The 25,631-nt window shown below is 47.0% G+C and overlaps 1 protein-coding gene across 1 annotated transcript in view; it reads left to right on the top strand.

Annotated features, from left to right (window-relative positions):
* The window catches only part of SFXN5 (sideroflexin 5), a 114,254-nt gene that overhangs the window by 6,768 nt on the left and 81,855 nt on the right, over nt 1-25,631 (top strand). Inside the window, 2 exon segments of the mRNA XM_068402913.1 lie at nt 6,660-6,728; nt 17,349-17,426. Coding sequence (XP_068259014.1) covers nt 6,660-6,728; nt 17,349-17,426 — 147 coding nt within the window.

The raw sequence follows: 25,631 nt of genomic DNA, 5'->3' as shown, positions 1-25,631 counted from the left end.
ATAACACTGTTTTAGCACTGAAATGGCATTTAAAAGGCAAATAAAATCAAATTCGCTCTTCTTAGAATTTGTGATAATGAATTAATGAAGGAGCATGTGTTTGCCAGAGCCTGGGACAAGGCAGTTGCTGGCAGAAGGGCTGAGCACTGCCTTGGCCGTCCGAGTTGCAGGAATAACAGGGTGCTCCATCACGATGACCTGCAGAAAGTGGTTCCCTAAGTACAAGGATTTACAATATGGACCGTGAGCAAGTAGTTGCCACAGTGCTTGGCCTTTCCCTGCTTCTCCTTCACCCCAGGAGTATGTTTTAGCACCGTTTTGCTGAGATAATTCTGTTACGTACAAAAGCACCAGCTGCTTCATGTATCCTAAAGCCCTCTAACTACCAGGGCTTAAAAAAACCCCGGTCATAACCCAGGGAAGGAAATGCTTGTTAGGAGTGGCAGAACTTTGGGCAGTTACAGAGGAAAAGTATAAAAACTAGAGACAGCAATATTGTGTTTCACCTGAGGTCAGGCTCTTGTTTTCCTGAGGCTGAGGGCGACCAAGCTGGTGAAGGGCGACCAAGCTGGTGAAGGGTCTGGAGGGTCTGACCTATGAGGAACGGCTGAGGCAGCTGGGGTTGTTTAGCCTGGAGAAGAGGAGGCTCAGAGGTGACCTTAGTGCAGTCTGCAACTACCTGAAGGGAGGTTGTAGTGGAGTGGGAGTCGACCTCTTCTCCCAGGCAACTATCGATAGGACAAGAGGACACAGCCTGAAGCTTCACCAGGGGAGGTTCAGGTTGGACATTAGGAAGAATTTCTTTTCAGAAAGGGTCATTGGACATTGGACGGGGCTGCCCAGGGAGGTGGTGGAGTCACCATCTCTGGAGGTGTTTAAGAAAAGCCTGGACATGGCACTTAGTGCCCTGGTCTAGTTGCCATGGTGGTGTCAGGGCAATGGTTGGACTCGATGATCCCAGAGGTCTCTTCCAACCTGGTTGATTCTGTGATTCAAGGGGGTGTCTCTTTGCTGTAGAAACCCCGGTACGATGTGGCAGCATCTGGTATGATCTAGATTAATTCCAAATTTTAAATAGCTTTTTTCTTGATAATAAAGGGAAAGGAGTAGGGAAAATGTCTCTCTAACATGTTTCTGAATGTATTTCTTCCAACAGTTTTAAATTTGCTTCTTTATAAGGGCTTCTCTGGATGTGTTTAAGAAAAGATTGGACATGGCACTTAGTGCCATGGTCTAGTTGACATGGTGGTGTCAGGGCAATGGCTGGACTCAATGATCCCAGAGGGCTCTTCCAACCTGATTGATTGATTCTCCATTCCTCTTAGCGGAGTCAAAAGCTCCTGTAAAAAAATTGAGAAGGTCAGGTCGGTCCCTGCGTGATCCTGTGGCTTTCCCCGGTGTGTTGGAGTGCAGCAGAGACAACCAGTAATGTGCAATGGATTCATTAGGTGTTGGAAGATAATTTGGGAGTTGAAGGTATTTTAAGCTGAAAGAATATTATTATGTTTTTATTTATTTCTTTCTCATCACAGGTAAACACGATACTCCCATCGCACAAAGCGCTGCAGTACTCAGTGACACCCAGGTGCAAGGGGGAGTGTAAAATGTCAGCGTGCAAATGAACATGAAGGTGTTCAGGGGGGTCTCTGGGTTGAGTCCTCGTAGCCCCACTGTGAGAACCAATATCTTTAGTTTGTTAGAGCCAAAGAAGCCCTTCTCGAAGGCTTGGTCAGTCTGCAAAACAGTCTGTTGGGTTTTAGCTATTGGTTTCCTACTCATCCTGTAGGAACTTGGTATTTGTAGGCGAGTGTTTGAATCAGGATTGGAGAGCAAAGTCCTGATCCATTCACAGAATCACGGAATCAATCAGGTTGGAAGAGACCTCTGGGATCATCGAGTCCAACCATTCTGTGAGTTCAGCTTTGTGGTTATGGTCACGAAGGCATCTTGAGTTGCAGTTGAGGTGCAACAGTTGGATCTGATTTAATTTGCCCCTAAATTTCCAAAAGATTGAGATTTGGGTGGTTTTTTTGTCTTTTGTTTTGCATGCAACTGTGTGAAAACAAATAACAATGTTTAAACTAATGTAAAAAAATATCTGCTGGATTCTAGTTAGGAGAAGCAGGGAACTGATCTGGATGATGGACAGGCAACCAACAAGGTCCAGCAGTGAAGCAGCTTTCTGTAGGCATCTGAAAAGAGAAAAAACAAAGTCCCATGGCTGGATGGCAGTAAAAACAACGTCTGTTTTTTGCTCAGGGGCTGCACAGTCATGGTAAATACCCTGCTGCTTAGGAGGGCTGAGCAGTCGGGTACGCCGTGATGATGCTTGGATGCAGCCTCAAGAAGACAACTTTGCTCTTGGTTTGAATTTGGTGCCGTTTGATGTGGTTCTCAGACCACAGAACGAGAGCTTTTGATGTGGCAAAACGAGGTTCTCACTCATCAGAGTTGAAAAAAACCCAAGACTTGTTCAAACTTATCTGCTTTTTTGGGCTGTTTTTTTGATGAAACAAGGCATGGCGCCGTGAATTGACTTCAAGATGTTTTAGATGTAGAACTGGGAACTTCCACTCGTCCCACTCTGCCACTCGTCTCGTTTTGATGTTGTTCTTCCCTGACCAGGGCTGGGCTTTATTTGCTTCTATTCCCTGTAGTTTTTTTGATTGCAAGCGAGCCCAGGTTGCGTGTGCTTGAGGGGGAGAAGCAGGATGGGGAAAGTGCTTTTTTACCAATTAAAATTTCTTTTCCAGTTGCTTGGTTAACAAAGCTGCTCTCTAAGATCTTGACCTCGACGTGGGAGTGAAAGAGGTTTAACGCAGTTGTCTTGTTTGAAGAAACTCGGACTAGAGGCAGCAGGGCGAGAAGTTTGTTACTTGTCTTCTGCTGTGCTGTCCTGTGGTGGTGAGGAGGGATGTTGAGCTGATCTGTGAGCGTGTTGAGCTGATCAGGATGCATTAAGGAGAACTCCCTGCCATGGGACTGCAGCTCATCCTGTCCCTTGGGATCTGGGAAAGAGGGCAGGAGAAAAGCTGTGGCTGCCCCCTCCCTGGCAGTGTTCAAGGCCAGGTTGGATGGGGCTTGGAGCAACCTGGTCTGGTGGAAGGTGTCCCTGCCCGTGGCAGGGAGGTTGGAACTAGATGATCTTTAAGGTCCCTTCCAACCCAAACCATTCTGTGATTCTATGATTCTATGACGGAGATTGAGCCTCAGGGTGATGATAGCCCTTCTGCTGGAAAGGTCGGGTGGTGCTTGAGCACCAGAATCCTCTTCATGGGAGACTTGAGTGGTTTTCACTTCCAAGCGGCTCCTAGTAAGAGCGACAAGGAAAAGCACGTTTATGTAATTACTTTTGAGAGAGCTCATGGTAATGCAAAAAGAAAGTGGAAACCACCGCTGATGCGTTGGGTCTTGTTGCCTGCCTTAGGGGAGGGAGGATGGACTCGAGCTCGGGTCTCCCCGCCTGGTCTCTTTGTGCATCCCTGATGGTCAGAGAAGCAATTTTGTTCCTTGAGGAAAGCCTTCAGAAAGCCCCAAGACTTTTTCATACAGATTTTTAAGTTTCATGAGTCTGGAAAAGCACTTCTTCCCTTCCTGGGTTGCAGCATTTCTGGTTGGTTTTGTGTGGATGTGTACTTACAGATATGAACGTTGGCCGTAAGCATTTGAAGGAATGCTCAGCAGCTCTGCATGGTAGAATTGGCTTTTTTATTTGTATTTTTTTTTTTCACTCTGGACCTTACTGTGCAGGCACACGGGAACCTGAGTCAGGGCTGTTGTCCTGACGCCGCTCGAATGGTCCTGCCCTTGCCCTGGGGCTTGTCTGACCGCAGAACAAACAGGTTCAGGCAACACCACCACCTGAAAATGAATCCTTCATTTGCAGATCAGACTTTTGGCACTCTTAGCTCCCCGATGGGACGGTTGCAGCATCAGATGAGTGTCAGCGCTGGCACAGGAGGGGTGAGGAGGAGGGGGTGTGGGAACAGGGTTGCAGCAGGATGAGTTTGAACTCAGAATCACAGAATCAGTCAGGTTGGAAGAGCCCTCTGGGATCATCGACTCCAACCATTGCCCTGACACCACCCTGTCAACTAGACCAGGGCACTAAGTGCCATGTCCAGGCTTTTCTTAAACACCTCCAGAGATGGTGACTCCACCACCTCCCTGGGCAGCCCCTTCCAGTGTCTAATGACCCTTGCTGAGAAGAAATGCTTCCTCATGTCCAACCTGAACCTCCCCTGGCGAAGCTTGAGGCTGTGTCCTCTTGTCCTATCGCTAGTTGCCTGGGAGAAGAAGCCGACTCCCACTCCGCTGCAACCTCCATTCCGGTAGTTGTAGTTGCTGAAACGTGTCCTTAGGTGGACACCGTTGAGGTTGCACCAGGCCAGGATCAGAGCAGGAGCCCAATGCTGTGCCTGAGCCGAACAAACAACAACCCTGGGCCCTGGAACCGGCTTCCTGAGAGCCTCTGCAGCTTTGCAAATTGAAATAACATTTCTGTCACGTGCGTTTAAACTTCTGGTCTCATTCCTCCTTCTTTGTGCCTTGTAGTGTCATTTACACCTTTGTAAAGCGGGTGTAAAATACTGATGTTCTGTTTAATTCTATTTAATATCGTGTTGCTCATCATTGATTTAATTAACGCTGATTAAAAACCGCTGGGCCTTTTTTTTCTGAAGTTATGTGAAGCTATTTTGTTTAGTTGTGGGGTTTTTCTTTTTTTAGTGCAGAACATGGGGAAAAATAACAGCAGAGAGTTTTGTGAGCAGCTGGGAACGGGGTGTTGCAGCGCGAGGCGGTGGACAGCAGCGTTGCTGGAAACTGCTGTTAGAGAGGGATTTCTGCCTGAATAAGTAGGCTGTGTTGTTGGTATTTCTCATAAAATTATGCCAGGCTGTGATTAAATGCCGTTCTCGCTGCTGTATCCATGTTCCAGCCCTTTATTTATAGCACGCTTCTGATTTTCCAACGCAAAAAGAGATTTGCCTGTGCGTGACTGGAGAACTAGATGGTCTTTAAGGTCCCTTCCAACCCAAACCATGCTGTGATTGTGTGATTCTATGTACGTGTATCCTGAGTGCCCGTAATGTATCAATACTTTGTGGTTTGGTGCTTTGGGCCTGCCTAAATTCAATTTTTATTTTATTTTTTTTTCTAAATACTGAGTCAAAACTGCTCTCCTTTCCCTTGGAGCTGCCCATGATCATTCCAGCCTATTTCACAGACACCTTCCGCTTTCCTCCAGACTCTGTTCCCAGTAACAAGCGATAGGACGAGAAGAAACGGCCTCAAGTTGCACCAGGGGAGGTTTAGACTGGAGATCAGGGACAATTTCTTCCCCAAAAGGGTTGTCAAGCACTGGAAGAGGCTGCCCAGGGCAGTGGTGGAGTCCCCATCCCTGGAGGGATTTAAAAGCCGTGTAGATGTGGTGCTGAGGGCCATGGGTTAGTGGTGGGCTTGGCAGTGCTGGGTTAATGGTTGGACTCGATGATCTTGAAGGTCCTTCCCAACCAAAACGATTGTGTGATTCTCAGGATCTCTTTCTGGTCCTTCAGACACTTTTGCTCCTCCCAACGAAAGCATCTTCACCAACTTTTGCACGGCGTTATCCCTACGTGCACACAGCTTGATTGGATTGAGGGGTGGACTCGATGATCTCCAGAGGTCCCTTCCAGCCCCTAACGTTCTATGATTCTATGATTTGTCCAAACGTGAAACTAAGAACAAGCCCAGACCATACAGTTATGGTGCCTTTTACATATCACAGAATCACAGAATCAGTCAGGTTGGAAGAGCCCTCTGGGATCATCGAGTCCAACCATTGCCCTGACACCACCATGGCAACTAGACCATGGCACTAAGTGCCATGTCCAGGCTTTTCTTAAACCCCTCCAGAGATGGTGACTCCACCACCTCCCTGGGCAGCCCCTTCCAGTGTCTAATGACCCTTGCTGAGAAGAAATGCTTCCTAATGTCCAACCTGACCCTCCCCTGGCGAAGCTTGAGGCTGTGTCCTCTTGTCCTATCGCTAGTTGCCTGGGAGAAGAGGCCGACTCCCACTCCACTACAACCTCCCTTCAGGTAGTTGTAGACTGCACTAAGGTCACCTCTGAGCCTCCTTTTCTCCAGGCTAAACACCCCCAGCTCCCTCAGCCGTTCCTCATATGTTAAGGCTCACAGTCCTTCTCCTGCTCTGTGTTTGTGTAGGGACTGGCGTGATGACACGCAGCCTTAGTTTAGTGCCTGGACAATTCTGCAATAAACATAAGACATAAAACTGGGTTTGTACTTGGTCTCGTCTTTTACCTTTCTCATTTTCTTCCCGTCAAGGAGAAAACTACTTGTTCCCTTATTGAGATTTTAAACTCTTTTTAAAGCATTTGAAAATATAATTTCACAGACCTTTTTTCCCAGCAGTGAACGGGTGCAGGAGTTTCTTCACCCCAGTCTCCCCCTAAAATCAGGGACCCCGTGGTGCTGCTGGTCCCGTGCGATGGGTGCTGGGGGGAATGAGGACAAATTACCAGCGAATCGCTTCTAGATGATTTCTTTTTAGTTGCTACTTAGTTCTGCAGAGGAAATAAAACCTTTCTCTGCAGCAGGCAAAAGGCAATTTCTAACTGAACACATTTTGCTTTTTTTTTCCTGTCTTCCAGACTTCATTTTATGGCAGATTCAGGCACTTCTTGGACATCATCGATCCGCGCACCCTCTTTGTTACTGAGGTAATGTACATGCACCTTGTTTTCTGAAAGTCCTGTTTATTAGACAGGCTGGGATTAAAACCAATTTCTTCTGTGAACAGCAGAGGTAATGAAGCCAGGTTTCCAGTGGGTTTGTGTCTCACAGTTGATTGATTGCCCAACTGAGCTCTGCTAAATCCGCAGCAGAACCTTGCTCTTTATTAGACACCAGCGAATCCATGCCCGGCAGTCTCCCATCTCCCTCTAGTAACTGGTGAGCCCCTGAACTGGTTTCAGTGGGAGTTGCCAGTGATGCTGCCTTCTCAGAAGGAAAATTCCTGCAAGAAAAAAATGCAGGTGAGTAGGTGAGAGAGCAAATATTAACGGTTCATGGAGGAAATGAGCTGGGTGGGCTCACACTGCAATTTTTAAGTGGCTGCACTCAACAAGACCTTTCTGAGCAAGGTGGTGTAGTTCTGCCTTAGTTATCACAGAATCACAGAATCAACCAGGTTGGAAGAGCCCTCTGGGATCATCGGGTCCAACCATTGCCCTGACACCACCATGGCAACTAGACCAGGGCACTAAGTGCCGTGTCCACTCTTTTCTTGAACACCTCCAGAGATGGTGACTCCACCACCTCCCTGGGCAGCCCCTTACAATGGCTAATGACCCTTGCTGAGAAGAAATGCTTCCTGATGTCCAACCTGACCCTCCCCAGGCCAAGCTTGAGGCTGTGTCCTCTTGTCCTATCGCTAGTTGCCTGGGAGTAGAGGCCGACTCCCACTGTGCTACAACCTCCCTTCAGGTAGTTGTAGACTGCAGTAAGGTCACCTTGGAGCCCCCTCTTCTCCAGGCTAAACACCCCCAGCTCCCTCAGCCGTTCCTCGGAGGTCAGACCCTCCAGACCCTTCCCCAGCTTGGTCGCCCTCCTCTGGACTCGCTCCAACACCTCAGCATCTTTCTTATTTCCCTCTTTGTAACAGACTTTTGGGTTCCTGACCCATATATATTTCATTTAGTGTTGTCCAGCATTACGGCATTTCCCTGCTTTCATAAAATATGGAGCTAAGAGTGCTGGGGAACCCTTCAGAAGAAATGTTTCTACTGGTGATCTTAAATTCTGCCTGTTGGCCAGAAAACTGAGGATTTTGCTTTCAGTGAAGGACAGCTGCCTTTTTCTTTTTTCTTTTCTCTTTTTAATTTTTTTTTGAGGTGGAGTAACATAACATGAAAATAGATGTGCAAACAATTCTGAAAACACAGGGAGCTGAACTGCTCACTGCAGCTAGCCGTGAATTGACTCCAGTTCCTTACACACTGATGGTGGGGGGAAAAAATTTAAGTGGCAAATTAAGATCTAGAAAGGGTTTGATGAGAAAGCAGCCGTTTACGGAGAGCTTCCCGCTGACAGATGGCTGCATCCTTCAGGCCCGGGGTTCTCGGGGAACAAATAAATTGCTGTTTGTCTTGGAGGAGCTCTCTAGCAAATGAAAAAAAAAAAAAGTAGATAAATGAGTCTCTAATGAGAATGGAGGTTAATCCCATGGAAAATGCTGGGAAATGTGATAATATTTCTTTTTTCTACATCCTTTTTTTAATTCCTGTGTGTTCCGTCATTGCATCTTACTGGTGGCCGTGTTTTGGGGAAGGATGAAGTGATGAAGTTGCAGTCTACAACTACCTGAAGGGAGGTTGTAGCGGAGTGGGAGTCGGCCTCTTCTCCCAGGCAAGTAGTGCTAGGACAAGAGGACACAGCCTCAAGCTTTGCCAGGGGAGGTTCAGGTTGAACATTAGGAAGCATTTCTTCTCAGCAAGGGTCATTAGGCATTGGAAGGGGCTGCCCAGGGAGGTGGTGGAGTCACCATCTCTGGAGGGGTTTAAGAAAAGCCTGGACATGGCACTTAGTGCCCTGGTCTAGTTGCCATGGTGGTGTCAGGGCAATGGTTGGACTCGATGATCCCAGAGGGCTCTTCCAACCTGATTGATTCTGTGATTCTGTTATCCCTCTGAGTGGGGCAAACCAAGCACAGTGATACCAAGTATAATTAGTCTCAGTGATTGTCCTCTCTCCCTCATTTATTTTTTCAATAAAGCAAATGCTTAACACAATTAAAAACTTCCTTATCTTTTAGAGGCTCTTAAGCGTTAATCCTCAAGGGATGCGTACTGAGTGCTGGATTACGTTGTAGCTGTACTTCGCACTCTGTGACCTCTCCCAAAGAGAGCGTGTGCTTGTGCCAGGGGCAGTTGGAAGCCAGTTGGTCCCATTTTATCTTTAGTGGGTTCTGGTAGAGTCATTCTCTGTATCCAACTCACCTACCAATTCCACTTGCTTTCTGGGTGCATGTGATATTGAAAGAAGGCACCGACCTTGTGTCAATATTGCATGTAACCTCTAATGAGGAGGTTTTCTTGTGTGCTAATTCATGTCGTTACTGGCTTTCTAATGAAATAATTTTTTTTGGCAGCGCAAATTTGTGAACTTTTCCAATAAGCAGGAAATGTGTCATTTTAGAGGTCAAGCCCAACAAGTCCTGTCGCTGAGACCGTGAGAAACCCCTCAGTGGGTGTAATGCCTATTTTTCAAAATGTGTGAGGGTAAAATGATTGGAATAATACTTTTAATTGCTCTGTAATTAAGGTCCATCGGGAGAAGCAGTAGGGACCAGCAGATATTTTTATAAGGTTAACTTATCCCATCTGACATCGGCCTGGACAGACTGTTAACGCTCTGTGGGAAGCTCTTCATGGAGAAAGCTGTGGATCTGAAAATAATTCAAAGCAAAAGTGAAACCAGAATTAAGCTGAGCTCAGAGGGGCTGTGTGTGTTCTCCGCTTTTGCTTCATCTCATTGTTCAAAGCATAAATCTACAGAGCGCTGAGCATCTTGCATTCCCATATTTGGGTTTAAAATGGAAGCAGGATTAGATGTATGTTATTTATATGAACGATACCTTCTTACTCAGCAGATTGACTGTCTGTGTTTATTCAGTGTCACATCTGCTGGCTCTACTTGAACAAAAAGTTTCTGGCTCCTGTTGTCTGTCGCTGTAGATCCAATACAATAGGGCCAGCTGGAGTCAAGTCTGCCGTATGTATCATCCGTAGAGTAGTGAGACAAAATGGGAAACTGTTGAGTGGCTGATGGCAGAACACAGCTGGATTTCCGTATCCCACGTCGAATTTGGAGTGCTGGTGACCAGAAGACTCTTGCTTTGGATCACGTGCCAGTAAGTCATAGCTGGTCCGAACCTGAAAGCAGTGAAGCTTGCAGGCACACAGCGGATCATCACTGGGCTGATGCTGCCTCGAAACCCTGACACAAGCCCTGTGTGAGCAGAGTGAGATGGGAACTGTTCCAGCATGCCCTGTCCCATCCGTGGATTTTCTCTTAAAAGCCTCAAGTGCAAAACTTGACTCTTTTTTTTTTTTGTCTGTTGATTCTGTAACAGTAATGTTGTAGTGCTACTGGCATAATGGCTGTTATTACGGTCTGTATGTGCACATATGGGTTTCTGGAGGCAGCTCTAAGCCATGTGTAGGCATCAGTTGAGATCCAAGAGAAGACAAGGCACAGATCTTTGAGACAGAAACAGTGTGCCCTTGAGCAAGGAGGGCAAGGTGAATCAGTACAAGAGCTCACGTGCTGGAAGGAGGTGTCTGGCGCATGGACATGTGTGCGGTCATCTATGGGACCCAACACAGTTGTCCTCTGTCCCGCCAGGGTGCTGGAGTGATGGCTGTGAGGGACTCGGGCCACCAGCAAGGGGTTCCTGGAGGCGGCCATCAGCTCAGTGTGATGTGGGCAACTATCCTGCTGGCATCTCTGGTTTTGTTCTTACTCCTCCTTTCTTTGGCATGCCAAACTAAGCCCCTAAGGATGTGATCCTTCAGCACCACAAGGACTGAAACATTCTGCTGATGTAGTCCTGCACGTGTGCTCCAGGCAACAACCTTCTGAGTCAATGCCTGTTGGCCTGAGTCAGGGCAGGACAGGTTACATCATCTCTTTGCACTAAAACCTATGGGTTAAATCTACACCAGTTCAACCAAACTGGTTTTTGGCCATGCAACCAGATGATGTGACCTGTGCCATGCAGCTGAGCACTCTTCCTCTCCAGAAGGTGCCTGCTGGCAGCTGTCCTGGCCCGTGGTAACTACAAGAAAGACACTGAGGTGCTGGAGTGAGTCCAGAGAAGGGCAACGAAGCTGGTGAAGGGTCTGGAGCACAAGTGTGATGAGGAGCGGCTGAGGGACCGGGGCGTGTTTAGTCTGGAGAAAAAGAGGCTGAGGGGAGACCTTCTCGCTCTCTACAACTGCCTGAAAGGAGGTTGTAGCGAGGTGGGGGTCGATCTCTTCTCCCAGGTAACAAGTGATAGGACGAGAGGAACCAGCCTCAAGTTGTTCCAGGGGAGGTTTAGATTGGAGATCAGGGACAATTTCTTCCCCAAAAGGGTTGTCAAGCACTGGAACAAGCTGCCCAGGGCAGTGGTGGAGTCCCCATCCCTGGGGGGATTTAAAAGCTGTGTAGATGTGGTGCTGAGGGACATGGGTTAGTGGTGGCCTTGGCAGTGCTGGGGTAACAGTTGGGCTCAATGGTCTTAAAGCTCCTTTCCAACCAAAGCAATTCTGTGATTCTATGATTCTCCTTCCTTGGGAAACTCCGAAACTGTGACCAGGAATCACTTGGCAGAGGGCTGGATGGTCTGAATCAGAGCTGTGCCAGAGATCATGCTGATGCAGGCTCACGCCTGGGCTCTGACTTGTAAAACAGCACAGCCATAACCATAAAACCCAGGCTCACGGATCAGTGGTGGCCCATTGCATAGCTCTCACGGGCTCAGTGAACTGAGCTGTGCTTCAAAACCTGGGTGTTTTCCAGCTGTGTTCAGCACGAGGCAAGGATTGAGCCTTGTTGGGTGGTGTGTCCTGGGTGGACGTAGCTTAGGCTGCTGTGGTGGAGCACCAAGTCACTGAGCATGGTAGATTCTTGGCACTGCTACTGGGCTTAAGTTTGTAAGAACATCCTCTGGGTGCAGATGGTCTGTCTAGCACCCTATTGTGAGAGCTGAGACCCCATCATCCACCACTCGAAGTGCTCTAGTTTTTATGGTAAGAGGGGTATGAAGGAAATGATGAATGCTAACAAAAACTGTGGTTGCAATTTTTTTTTTTAAGTGATGCTGTAAAAACTCCAGTGACACTTCTTCCTACAGACAGCAGTAGAGAAATCAAGCAACAATAAATATTGAAACAGTAGCACAACCTTGTAGACAGACCTCTTTTTTCCCTGTGAAAATGGAAATGAAGTGTAATCTGAGACACTATCAACTATCGTGATAATGCTGGATTGTGCTAAAAGCCGGGGAGCGGAGCTGGTTGGCGTCTGGAGCTGTTGCATGCCGTAGATGGTGAGGCCGCACCTTGAATCCTGTGTCCAGTTGTGGGCCCCGCACTTCAAGAAAGATGTTGAGGTGTTGGAGCGAGTGCAGAGGAGGGCGACCAAGCTGGGGAAGGGTCTGGAGGGTCTGACCTCCGAGGAACGGCTGAGGGAGCTGGGGGTGTTTAGCCTGGAGAAGAGGAGGCTCAGAGGTGACCTTAGTGAAGCCAACAACTGCCTGAAGGGAGGTTGTAGTGGAGTGGGAGTCGGCCTCTTTTCCCAGGCAACCAGCGATAGGACAAGAGGACACAGCCTCAAGCTTCGCCAAGGGAGGTTCAGGTTGGACATTAGGAAGAATTTCTTCTCAGCAAGGGTCATTAGCCATTGGAAGGGGCTGCCCAGGGAGGTGGTGGAGTCACCATCTCTGGAGGTGTTTAAGAAAAGCCTGGACATGGCACTTAGTGCCGTGGTCTAGTTGCCATGGTGGTGTCAGGGCAATGGTTGGACTCGATGATCCCAGAGGGCTCTTCCAACCTGATTGACTCTGTGATTCTGTAAATCTATTTCCTATTTTTTGGAGGCTCTGGTTAAAAGAATGAGCTTGACTTTTCTAGAAGGGATAAAAGGCAACTGTGTACTGTCACTAACGAAATTTTGAGGCTGTGGGTTGTTCACTAAAACTACCTGAACACCTCCAAGCCATGTGAAAGGCGCCTCCTTAATGTCATCCTGGTGTTTAACACTTTTACTCGCTCTGTACCGCTCTTTTGTCAACCTCAGGAGCCATCAGCAGTGTTGGTGTAGGACTCTCTGAGAAAGTTCCCCACTTTCCCCATGGAGCTGAAAGAGGAAATTCATGAAGACTGCAATTTTAAAAGCAAAATCGGGCTCTTTTGTTTTCTGTTTGTTACCATACTAAACAAGATGGGATCTGGCCAGGGTTGTTATAGAAACTACTCAGATTTCCTCAAGAGAAGGAGAAAAAAATAGAACACAGACCCATTCATCTATTACTTCCAGTTTTTCATTCAGAGTTACATGCTGTTCTGTGTAGATAATTTGCAAGACACACGGTGTAGGTAATTTCAGTGACAAAAACACATATGAATAATGAGCACAAATGGCTCTCCAGAATGGTGTGCTGGCACTCCTGGCTTCTTTTCTAGCTTTGGAGGCAAGAAGGGTTGTCTTCCCTGGGTTTGCAGTGGTTAGTCATTCAGCTGTTGGGCTTTTCACCTCTGGAGTATCAGGCTGTCTACAATATTATACAATTATATTTTATTGATACTCATGCTAGGTAAGAGCTTTCTACTAATATGATATTGAAGAACCACGAGGCTGATAGGACAAGGAGCTATCAAGAACAACTTCAAGAAGCTCAAGTCCTGTTGTGATCTTCTGTGATTACTTTTCTTCACAGGTTGGAAACGCCTGAAGTGACCTAAAAATCCTATTTGTTTCTCAGGCCTACAGTGCTTCATAGCTTTCCAGTGACCAACCAACACTCTTAACTGATCTTTCTTGTAGTTGGTCATTCCAGCTACGGAGCCCTGAGGGTCTTGCAGCAATTTGAGCCTGCCCAGAAAGCATGGCCACGTGTCCGTGCCGTTGGATTTCATCCCATGTGCCCGTTTCTCAAGGTCAGCTTTTCCTCTGTATGAGATCCTCAGCCCTTCTGGAGGAACAGCCCATCACCCAGTGCTGCATCACTAGAAAACATCATCCTAATTCATAACCCTTCATTTTTTGTCCAATGTTGAGAGGACTTGGCTGAAATAATGACTCATTTCTCCATCTGGGATATTGGATAGGCGTGGAAAAGTATGACCAGTGACTGGCCTTGACCATTGAAGTATTCAGGACGCACTTACTTATGCTCCTAAAGAAGGCAAGCTCCTTCCAGGAAAGGACTGACGTATTCACTCTATCACTTGCATATTATTTTTAATTAAGATAAGTTTAAATTTTGAGACAGATTTAGAATATGTGTGCATAAGGGAAGGGGGCTAAGAATTAAGACACAAATTTTTGTTGCTATATGCAGATTATCTGTTATGTCTCCTTGGATGACAGCAGTTTGGTTCAAGCAAGCACTTGGAAGAGAAATCCACTGAAGATCACTAGAGAAATCCACTGAAGATCACAAAATCCACAGAAACCTCGTCAGCCTTGGCTGAAAGCAGTGGGAGGCTGGGAAGGTGCTTAGGGGAGACGTTATTTCTGCTTGCTGCCTTCTTCTTGCTGTGCACCTGCTTATGGCCACTGTTGGACAAAGTTGGGTGGATGTTTTTTCTGAACAAGCAATGAAAGCTTTTATATATTAAGTCAGGTTGGACATTAGGAAGAATTTCTTCTCAGCAAGGGTCATTAGCCATGGGAAGGGGCTGCCCAGGGAGGTGGTGGAGTCACCATCTCTGGAGGTGTTTAAGAAAAGACTGGCCATGGCACTTAGTGCCATGGTCTAGTTGCCATGGTGGTGTCAGGGCAATGGTTGGACTCGATGATCCCAGAGGTCTCTTCCAACCTGATTCATTCTATGAAGTCATTCTCTGATTTTTGGAGCAAGGCACAGTGTTTCCATAGCCAGCTTTTTAGGTGGAATGGGTGATTGCCTAGCCTCTGAAGGAGGGAGATTCTTGAACATGCTGTCATCCTTCATCTTTGATACTCCTTCTAAAATCTCTAAAAACTGATGAATATAGTGTTTTGAATTTCCCAGTATGCCCCAGTAAAATGGGAATAGAAGAGCAAAAAAAAGTGCTCACACCTAGGACTAAAATACAGTCCAGTGTTGGCCTTAACTATCTTGCCCAGAGAAGCTGTGGCTGCCCCCCCCCGGCAGTGTTCAAGGCCAGGTTGGATGGAGCTTGGAGCAACCTGGTCTGGTGGAAGGTGTCCCTGCCTGTGGGAGGGGGGTTGGAACTAGGTGATCTTCAAGGTCCCTTCCAACCCAAACCATTCTATGATTCTATGATCTTTCTGTGAGGTCCTTCATGCTCTCAACGTAGCCTAGTCCCCTTCAGGATGGGGAATGAACTGCCAGCTGTTGAGGGTGATGCCAGAATCTGCAAGTGGCCCTGAGCCCCATCTAGTGAGAGAAATCCAGAGCAGCTCTGGGAAGTCCCCAGCAAGTGGCTTAGCGAAGTGAGAGAAGGACGATCGGCAGCTCTTTCTGCAGGGGCACGTCAAGCGTGGAGCGTGGGCCAGGCTGAGTCAGAGGGAGCCAATTTCATACCCAGAAGTAGGGCAGAAAACAGAAAATTTATCACTTGTTACGTGTGTCCAGTTGGTGTCCAGTTCTGGGCCCCGCACTTCAAGAAAGATGTTGAGGTATTGGAGCGAGTCCAGAGGAGGGCGACCAAACTGGTGAAGGGTCTGGAGGGTCTGACCTATGAGGAACAGCTGAGGGAGCTGGGGTTGTTTAGCCTGGAGAAGAGGAGGCTCCGAAGTGACCTTAGTGCAGTCTCCAGCTACCTGAAGGGAGGTTGTAGCGCAGTGGGAGTCGGCCTCTTCTCCCAGGCAAGTAGCGCTAGGACAAGAGGACACAGCCTCAAGCTTGGCCAGGGGAGGTTCAGGTTGGACATTAGGAAGCATTTCTTCTGAGCAAGGGTCATTAGCCATTGGAAGGGGCTGCCCAGGGAGGTGGTGGAGTCACCATCTCTGGAGGTGTTTAAGAAAAGCCTGGACATGGCACTTAGTGCCCTGGTCTAGTTGCCATGGTGGTGTCAGGGCAACGGTTGGACTTGATGATCCCAGACGTCTCTTCTCAAAGCTTCTGGGATTCTGTGATTCTGTGATATGTGTGTAGTGACACAGGGCCATGAACCTCGGGCTAGTAGCACCCAACACGAACAAACCCCATCTCAGCCCACATTTTGCGAGGAATATATCGGGTTTTTTTGCACAGGTTGTTCCTATCTAATGCGAAGCCTCATTTGGCGTCTTCGTACAGACTTTCCACTTCTGCTGAGTAGCTGCTAATCAGTGCAAGAATATATAAAATATATTAAATACCAGGGCTGGAAATAAGGTGGTGCTGGTGATGTGAGCTCAGCCAGTGGATCCCATCCCAACCCGCTCTGCAAAGTGAAGGAACTGCCACTATTCCCCCTATGTCTTGTGTGTTGAATGTTTTGAGGACAATAGTCATTCATTACTTGCCGCTTTCAGGTCGGCGCTTCCAAGGAAACAACAAAGTGCTCTTTGATGTTTGCATGAAAGGGGAGAAAAGTAGTTTCCCTGCGACGGATCCCATGGACGGGAGCTCGTAATGAGCTCAGGGAGGTTGTGAGAGCGGAGCTGGCGGCGACTCGACACGACTACACTAAAACCACAGGGCTTTAGCTGAGCCACCATCGCACTGCGTGTTATTTTAGGCAAAATATTCTGTATTTATGAAACGTCCTCCCTCACTAATATTAGAAAAGCTGCCAAAACGGCAGAGCTAGCGCAGAAATATCAAACCAAAGTCGATGTTACTCATCTGGGTGACAGATAACCTGCAGGAGGCTTTTGAAAACGTTTAGCTGAGTGATTTGTTTGGCTTCAAATAGTTGGGAGCCGTTACTCGGTGATCTGGTGCTTGCTGCAGGCTTGGATAAGCAGATTTAACCCCACCAAATCCACCCTTTATATCCTGACTTGTTCTTCTTTAGCTTGGACTGATCAAAGAATCTTTTTACCTGTCTAATTCTGCCCTGTGTTCTTTTTTTATTTCAAGAAATATATATATATATATATAATATAGAAGATATAAATACACACTATATATAATACAGTGTCTATATATATTATATTTTATATATATACTATATATAATACAGTGTTTATATAATATATATAAACACTGTATTATATGTAGTGTGTATATATATATATATATATATATATATATACTTTATATAATATAGTATATATAATATGCCCAGGGAGGTGGTGGAGTCACCATTTCTGGAGGTGTTTAAGAAAAGCCTGGACATGGCACTTAGTGCCATGGTCTAGTTGCCATGGTGGTGTCAGGGCAATGGTTGGACTCGATGATCCCAGAGGGCTCTTCCAACTTGATTGATTCTATTCTATATTCTGTAGCCAGCAGAGCTGTGCCAACCAGCAAAACCAGTGTCCACGCATCCTTTTCCCTTTTATATCATATGGGTAAAAGGACCCATCATAAGGTTGCACGAAAGAAGATATAATCCTATAACTTAACTTCATTGCCTTCAATAAAACAATTCAGTGTGGGACGAGCGTTGCAGACCACGCTGCTGTTTTATTTGCAGAGTCGGCTGAAGGAAGCGGTGCAGTTGTTGGAGGATTACAAGCATGGGACTTTGCCCCCGGGAGTCACCAACAAAGAGGTAAGAGGAAAATCCTTTTGTTAAATATCTACTTCTTCCTGCAGTCTAAAGGAGGGAGGAGGAGGTGGTGGTTTAGGCTGTGTCTAGAGGCAAATGTGCTTCTGCAGGGCTTTTTTGGTGTTTCTACTGGTAAAATCCCATACTGGTGCAGTTATCAATTACCTTTGGCCAACGCTATTGCTTCCCTTTCCCTTGCAAAGTGTGTTTGTACAGTTAAAAGAAAAAAAAAGTAATTTTCTTTGTAGGTTCTTGTACCAGCACCTGTGATGCGTCAGCCCCCTCTCCAACTCGGCCCCTGTTGGTTATAATAATTGCTGTTTCTTCATGGAAATAAATGTTGTTTGGGCTATGTATAACCCTCTGGATGTCCTCGTGTTTGAGATTGTACCATGAGTAATGGAACTTTTTGCTGGGTGATGTTCCTGCTGTTGAGATGGAAGCTGAAGGAGGTTGTGGAAACCCCACTGATGCGAAGGTCTGAGCAGGGTTTAGGCAGTTGCTGAGAAAAGGGTCATTTTTGGTAGAACTTGATTCTGCTTTGGGACAGAGGGATGGGCTGGGTGATCTCCCCAAGACCCTGTCAGTCTTTTCTGGACTTTGGCTGATATTCATCTCTATGAACACATAGAACTTGTGAAAGCAGAGATGAGTATCACAGAGGGACTAGACTTCTTTTTAAGCCTTTTACCTCCAAATCAGTGGCATGAAACAAAAATCACGATTTTTTTTTCACGTGGGTATTATCGTTGATGCTCCAATTATCGTTGATGCTCCAATTATCGTTGATGCTCCAATTATCGTTGATACTCCCAATTATCGTTGATACTCCAATTATCATTATCTGAAGATCAAGACTTCCAATTTAAGTAATGTTTTCATTGATCTATTAAATGAAAAAAGTCTGTCTGTGTGTCTAGCTATGTGACTCTCTGCATAACATTTCTGCTTACATAGACATAGTATTTTCATTAAATATCTGGTCAAAGTCTGTTGCATTTCTTATCAAATTTGAAATTATGATTAAAAAAAGCACTTAAGAAAACCTTTTTTTTTTTCTGATTAATTCAGCCCATTTTTGGGCAACACTGGGAAGCAAACATGCGTTTTCATCACAAAGGGAAAAAAAGAAAGAAAAAAGAAACCAAAGTCTGTATTTTATTTGTATTTGTAACAATAGAATACCTTCTAATCAACCTGTTGTTAGTACAAGGTTAAGAGTGATCAAAAAAGAGAGGGAAAATGCTCCTTTCCTTCCAATAACCTCTTTTATTTTTTTTCCTGTTCACATGTGATAATTTCTTCTTGTGAAAGACAAGTGTAGCAGGTAAATGAAGAAAATGGAGATTTGCATTCACTTTTGAAAGTGGCTCCTTGTGTGGTAGGTGCTGTGTTGGGAAAGAGGCATGGCTTCAACAGAAAATGAACGGGAAGGATCCCCTCCCTGCGTGATGTGCAGTACGAGGCGTTGCTCTCCTGGTCTTTTGGTGTCACACCTGCCTTAGGAGGAAAGGTTGAGAGACCTGGGGCTTTTTAGTCTGGAGAAGAGAAGACTGAGAGGGGATCTGATTAATGGGTATAAATAGCTGAGGGCTGGGTGTCAAGAGGAAAGGGGCAACCTCTTGTCACTTGTGCCCTGCGACAGGCCAAGGGGCAATGGATGCAAGCTGGAGCACAGGAAGTTCAACCTCAACATGAGGAAGAACTTCTTTACTGTGAGGGTTACAGAGCACTGGGACTGGCTCCCCAGAGAGGTTGTGGAGTCTCCTTCTCTGGAGACTTTCAATCCCCATCTGGATGTGTTACTGTGTAACCTGCCCTAGAATGGTCCCGCTCTGGCAGGGGGGTTGGACTCGATGATCTCCAGAGGTCCCTTCCAACCCCTGACATTCTGTGGTTCTATGATTCTATGTCACTGCATTCTTTCACCTATAATCTGATGGTAAAAAAAAAGAAAGTGAGGTTGAGGAAAGGAGAAAAGCTGAGAACGATGCAGCAGTACATGACTCAGTTCCCATCTGCCTTCAGGCAGATGAAATACAAATCATTCGCTGTTGCAAACCACACAGACTTTTGACCTACATTTGGGGTTTGCGGAGTGACAAACCTAGGACATACCCAGAGTTCGTTCGGAATTACATTGAGAGAGAGCAAACAAAAAGTATTGTTTCTTGTTTCCCTCAGTCATGACAACGTATGCAGGAGGTGACCCTTGTTATTCAGGTTGGAGGGTTCTGAGTGTAAAATAAAGGTATGGGGCAGAGGAGGAGAGAGAAAATGATGCCAAAAATGCCTTTCCTAGGGAAATGGTAGCACAGAAGTGTAAAAATAATATTTTTTTGTAGTAAAATCTTGACACCGTTAACTTTGATCACAGTGTCAATTAAGATGGCTGAGAGAGTTGGGGCTCTTCAGCCTGAAGAAGAGAAGGCTCCAGGGCGACCTTCTAGCAGCCTTCCAGTACCTGAAGGGGCTACAGGAAAGCTGGAGAGGGACTTTTTACAAAGGCATGGAGTGATAGGACGAGGGGGGAACGGTTTTAAACTGAAAGAGGAGAGATTGAGATGAGATCTGAGGAAGAAATTCTTTGCTGTGAGGGTGGTGAGAGCCTGGCCCAGGTTGCCCAGAGAAGCTGTGGCTGCCCCCTCCCTGGCAGTGTTCAAGGCCAGGTTGGATGGGGCTTGGAGCAACCTGGTCTGGTGGAAGGTGTCCCTGCCCGTGGCAGGGGGGTTGGAACTGGATGGGCTTTAAGGTCCCTTCCAACCCAAACCATCCTGTGATTCTAAGTTAGAGGGGTTTATGTAGTTTTGCTGACTGTAGGATAAAGTAGCTCTCCCAGGAGGAGCCTGGGGTGGAATTGCAGCATGTGCTGGTTATTGTATTTAACTGTGCTTTGCTGCATTAATTAAACCAAACCACAGGGAGAGGTGAGCAAACCCTGGGCAGATCCCAGCAAGGCTGTGAGACTTGAATGTTCACTCAGGTTACCACAGCAATCGCTCTAAAAAGAGTAAAGATGGAAGGGACCTGGAAGCAGATGGCAATCAGTGTGCTCGGGCTGCAGTGGGACAGGAGCAACCACAATTATGAAGCAACTGAAGCTGCCTTGTTAACATGGAGAAAGGATCCACGAAGCCAGCAGGTCCTGCTTCACTCCTGGAGTTGTGTGGTTGTAATGAAACGGGAAGCTGAGCTAGCAGGAGTAAATTGGGCAATAAAAGCATCCAATGCTGTTTGGCACTCTTGTGATCTGTCTGGGTGAAGGTGAATGGGAACTTCTGACTGGGTTCAATGGGAGCTTCCCAGTGTGGCATGATGGGCTGGCCAGCTCTTGGGCAATGATGGTGACGTTCCTTGAGGAACACCTGAAAACCCTAAGTCCCTTTTGTCTGAATACCCTTCTTCTCCCAAGTGTGCTCTTGAGTGGACTTGAGTAGACTACTTGTCTGCATACGGTTGCAGTGAGGCAGGTGAAAAATCTTCAAAATGTGGTTGTTGATGATCTCATGTGAGAGAATGATTATCGCCAAATGGGTGAATATCTTCATCCCCTCAAGCAGAGCCACCAATTTAGAAACAAACTTCTCCTGCAGGAGGGCGTTACTTTGCAGTTTTAAGCTGTGGAATTGAAAACTGCAATTAATCATTGCACCCGTGGCTATTCTTACGTTCTTTTTCCATCAAAGGTGATCTTTGTAGTCTTTTATTGGCATTCATTGTTTCCATCCCCTGGGGCATCTTCTTGTCGTGCAGCTCACGTGGTATCATTCTGCCTTGGTGTTTACTGCTGTGCTGCAGTCACAAAATAACGCTCAACTTTCAGCTTTGCCAGTGATGATCATTTCTGCCAAAGCACTAAAAGGCCCAGATGATGTCAGTGATGCGGACAGTGGGATTGATGCGCCCTCAGCAAGTTTGGGATGACACCGAGCTGTGCGGTGTGGTGACACGTTGGAGGGAAGGGATGGCATCCAGAGGGACCTGGACAGGCTGGAGAGCTGGGCCTGTGCGAACCACATGCAGTTCAACAAGGCCAAGTGCAAGGTCCTGCCCGTGGGTCGGGGCAATCCCAAGCACAAATCCAGGCTGGGTGGAGAATGGGTTGAGAGCAGCCCTGAGGAGAAGGACTTGGGGGTGATGGGTGACGAGAAGCTCACCATGAGCTGGCAACGTGCGCTGGCAGCCCAGAAGCCACCCGTGTCCTGGGCTGCATCCCCAGCAGCGTGGCCAGCAGGGCGAGGGAGGGGATTCTGCCCCTCTGCTCCACTCTCGGGAGACCCCCCCTGCAGTGCTGCGTCCAGCTCTGGGGCCACCAACAGAAGAAGGACACGGAGCTGTTGGAGCGAGTCCAGAGGAGGCCACGAAGATGCTGAGAGGGCTGGAGCCCCTCTGCTATGGAGACAGGCTGAGAGAGTTGGGGCTGTTCAGCCTGGAGAAGAGCCTTCTCCGGGGAGACCTTCTAGCACCTTCCAGTGCCTGAAGGGGCTACAGGAAAGCTGGAGAGGGGCTTTTTACAAGGGCATGGAGTGACAGGAAGAAGGGGAACAGTTTTAAACTGAAAGAGGGGAGATTGAGATGAGATCTTAGGATGACATTCTTTGCTGTGAGGGTGGTGAGACAGTGGCCCAGGTTGCCCAGAGAAGCTGTGGCTGCCCCCTCCCTGGCAGTGTTCAAGGCCAGGTTGGATGGGGCTTGGAGCATCCTGGTCTAGTGGAAGGTGTCCCTACCCGTGGCAGGGGGTTGGAACTAGATGGTCTTTAAGGTCCCTTCCAACCCAAACCAGTCTGTGATTCTATGCTCTGTATGAAAATTGGGTGTCACTGAGTGCTGAGGTTGTGTTGACATCAGGCGTTGGGTGCTTCTCATATTGAGTAGCCAAATACTCTCCTTTCCTTCTTGAAGGGAATATCTAACAGTAAATCTGATGGAAACAGGACAGTGGTTGCTGGCTCTGCATGGAGGATGTGGGGCTGGATGCGGCTCTCAGTGTATGCCACGGAACCTTCACTCTGAGCATCAGTTGTTTTCTAGCTCCAGGGGCAGAGGGGAAGGTGGAGGGGTGCCCACTTTGGAGCTTGCGTGCCTGGGTTCATCTTGGAATAAAAGACTGGGCTGTCTGATGTTTTATGTAGCTGATAACTGTGTCACACCACCTCTGATGCACTGAGGAAGTTGCCACAGGCTGGCAGAAGACCAGCAGATAAGAGGTAATTTGATTTTTGACTGGTTGGGTTTTTTTTTACCCCTCTTTGCCTGTGAACAGAGCTAATCACCTCGTGTTCACTGTGGGCAAGAAGCGTGTACTGGAGTAGCGACTTGGCTCATCAACGTGGTAATGCAGTTGTATCTGAGAGAGGCTAATTCGCTGTTACTCATCAAACAAGCTGGGTAGAACTTCATGTGATGCTCAAGAGAGAAGCACTCAACTTTATCTTCTTTGTTTAAGAGCTGATTCAGGTTTGGTTGCTAGAGCCCCTTAGAGATGGCAATTGCTACCCTTGTGACAGGCATGGATTGGGTATGGCACGTGTGTAGAAGAGATGACTGAATGGTCTTCTAGGCTTTATAATCCGAATTAAAATCATGATCACTTTAGAAGCCTTTAAAAATAACTATTTGGGCAGAGTTTTAATGCATTAGCTTTCTAAGAACCCAACACCCACCCCGAATACCAGCTTTGAGATCAAGAAGACAAGTTGTTTTGACAGAGTTGTTTCACTAATCTCCTGACTGATCCACTTTTGTGGAATGGCGTGTTTGACAGTGTTCAAATTCCCTTTTTTTTTTCCTCATTCAGAAATTCATGGTTCTCATGAAGGATGGCAGGCAGTAGCTGAAAGCATAGCAGCTCAGCACAATCTATATCACTTGCTGAAATGGTTTCACCACATGAAAAATGGAAAATATAAAAGCCTAAAGCTATGTAACGTCAAGTATCTCCTCCACACTTATCTTCTTGACAGGGTTCTTGTAGAGCGAGTCTTTCTCTTCTGCATTTTCAGAGCAGATTTTTCAAAATGAGCTGAAATGGAACAATTATGGACTATCTAAAGAAAAAAAAACCCTGAAGAGCCATAATCATCTCAAGAAAAAACCTCTGAAGAGCCATAATCATACTTTGCTCCAGTTCCCCATGACCATCTCTAAGCCATTTTCTAGAATAAATCCTGCTTCGCTCCAGTTACTCTCTATGAGATGATTCATGGACAGCAACACTGCCAACACCTACATCTCTTCCACTTTCAGGTCTCTCACACTCATCCAGTAGCTCTTGTACTTGCTCTTGAGCTGGAACGATTTCACCGCTCAGGAAAATGACCATTAACTCAAGGTGGTAAAAACCTATTTCTTGGGCATCATTAGCAAAGATGAAGAATTGATCTCTTGACTGTCAATAGGTGCTAGACTGCTGATAGCTTTTTATTGAGGGGAAACTTAAGTTTTTTTCCTATGTTAGAAAAATGTTTTTAAAACATGATTTTTATCATAGATGTATCAATTGTGTAGTCAGCAAAACAGAGGGCAAGAGCTGCTTGATAAGTATTTATTCAGTGACATGTATTGGAGCAAGAAAACATGCTCCAGCCTCCACTTCTTCAGCTTAGCTTATTTACCCAACGTTGCCTTTGAATATTTAAGAGCCAGACTTGTTTTTTTATTAGATATGAAGCTGAGAGTTTCACATTCTACGTATTAAAACTCCACCAACTAAAAACATTCTGTGTAGTGGAAATAACCCGCACTGTAATTCATAGAATCACAGGACGGTTTGGGTTGGAAGGGACCTTAAAGACCATCTAGTTCCAACCCCCCTGCCACAGGCAGGGACACCTTCCACCAGACCAGGTTGCTCCAAGCCCCATCCAACCTGACCTTGAACACTGCCAGGGAGGGGGCAGCCACAGCTTCTCTGGGTAACCTGTTCCACTGTCTCACTACCCTCACAGGAAAGAATTTCTTCCTCACATCTCATCTCAATCTCCCCTCTTTCAGTTTAAAACCGTTCCCCCTCGTCCTATGACTCCACGCCCTTGTAAAAAGTCCTTCTCCCACTTTCCTGTAGCCCCTTCAGGTACTGGAAGGTGCTAGAAGGTCTCCCCGGAGCCTTCTCTTCTCCAGGCTGAACAGCCCCAACTCTCTCAGCCTGTCTCCAGAGCAGAGGTGCTCCAGCCCTCTGAGCGTCTCCGTGGCCTCCTCTGAACTCGTTCCAACAGCTCCGTGTCCTTCTGATGTTGGGGGCCCCCTCTCTGACAGGCTCTTACAATTTCATCATTTTTCTCAAAATAAAAAGATATTCTTAGTAATGCAGCTATTTGGGGTGTATTTCTGGTCTCTTAGTCATTTGGGTTAGATATCTTAATGATTGCAAGAATTGTGTAGACCATGCTTGGAGAACAAACTCCCCAAAGGCTTTGGGGAGGTTTGGTCTCCTGGTCGGGGATTTTGGACGGTTGCGTGTCTCTGCGTTGGGTGATTGAACTCCGTGGATCCAGAAGTGTTTGATGGAAGAAACAGCTGGAAGTACAAAATTTTGCTGTGAAAACTTCAATAGAACTGGTGACTTTCGTAAACTTCCTATCGCTTGGACTGCATCCATTGATGCCCTTCGTTTGGCTCCTTCTGCAGAGGGTAAGTGGACTTGAAGTGCCGGTGTGTCATCTGATGGCATGCTGCTGTGCTGTATCCCCATGCCAGAGGAAGCCATAAAACAGTAGGATCACAGAATCCCAGCCTGGTTGGGGTTGGAAGGGACCTCTGGAGATCATGCAGTCCAACCCCTGCCAAAGCAGGGTCACCCAGAGCACGTTGCACAGGGTCGCGTCCAGGCGGGTTTGAATATCTCCAGAGAAGGAGACTCCCCACCCTCCCTGGGCAGCCTGTGCCAGGGCTCTGGCACCCTCACACCAAAGAAGTTCCTCCTCATATTCAGATGGAACTTCCCATGTTTCAGCTTGTGCCCATTGCCCCTTGTCCTGTCGCTGGGCACCACTGAGAAGAGTCTGGCCCCATCCCCTTGACACCCACCCCTAAGGTATTTGTAAGCATTGATAAGACCCCCCTCAGTCTTCTCCAAGCTGAACAGACCCAGCTCCCTCAGCCTCTCCTCGTAGCAGAGATGCTCCAGCCCTCTGACCATCTCCATACCCTCTGCTGGACTCTCTCCAGTAATTCCTTATCTTTCTTGAACTGCGGGACCCAGAACTGCAC

This window comes from Nyctibius grandis, chromosome 6 (genome assembly GCF_013368605.1).
Source record: "Nyctibius grandis isolate bNycGra1 chromosome 6, bNycGra1.pri, whole genome shotgun sequence".
NCBI classification, from domain to species: Eukaryota; Metazoa; Chordata; class Aves; order Nyctibiiformes; family Nyctibiidae; genus Nyctibius; species Nyctibius grandis.
This window is presented reverse-complemented; position numbering and strand designations above follow the sequence as displayed.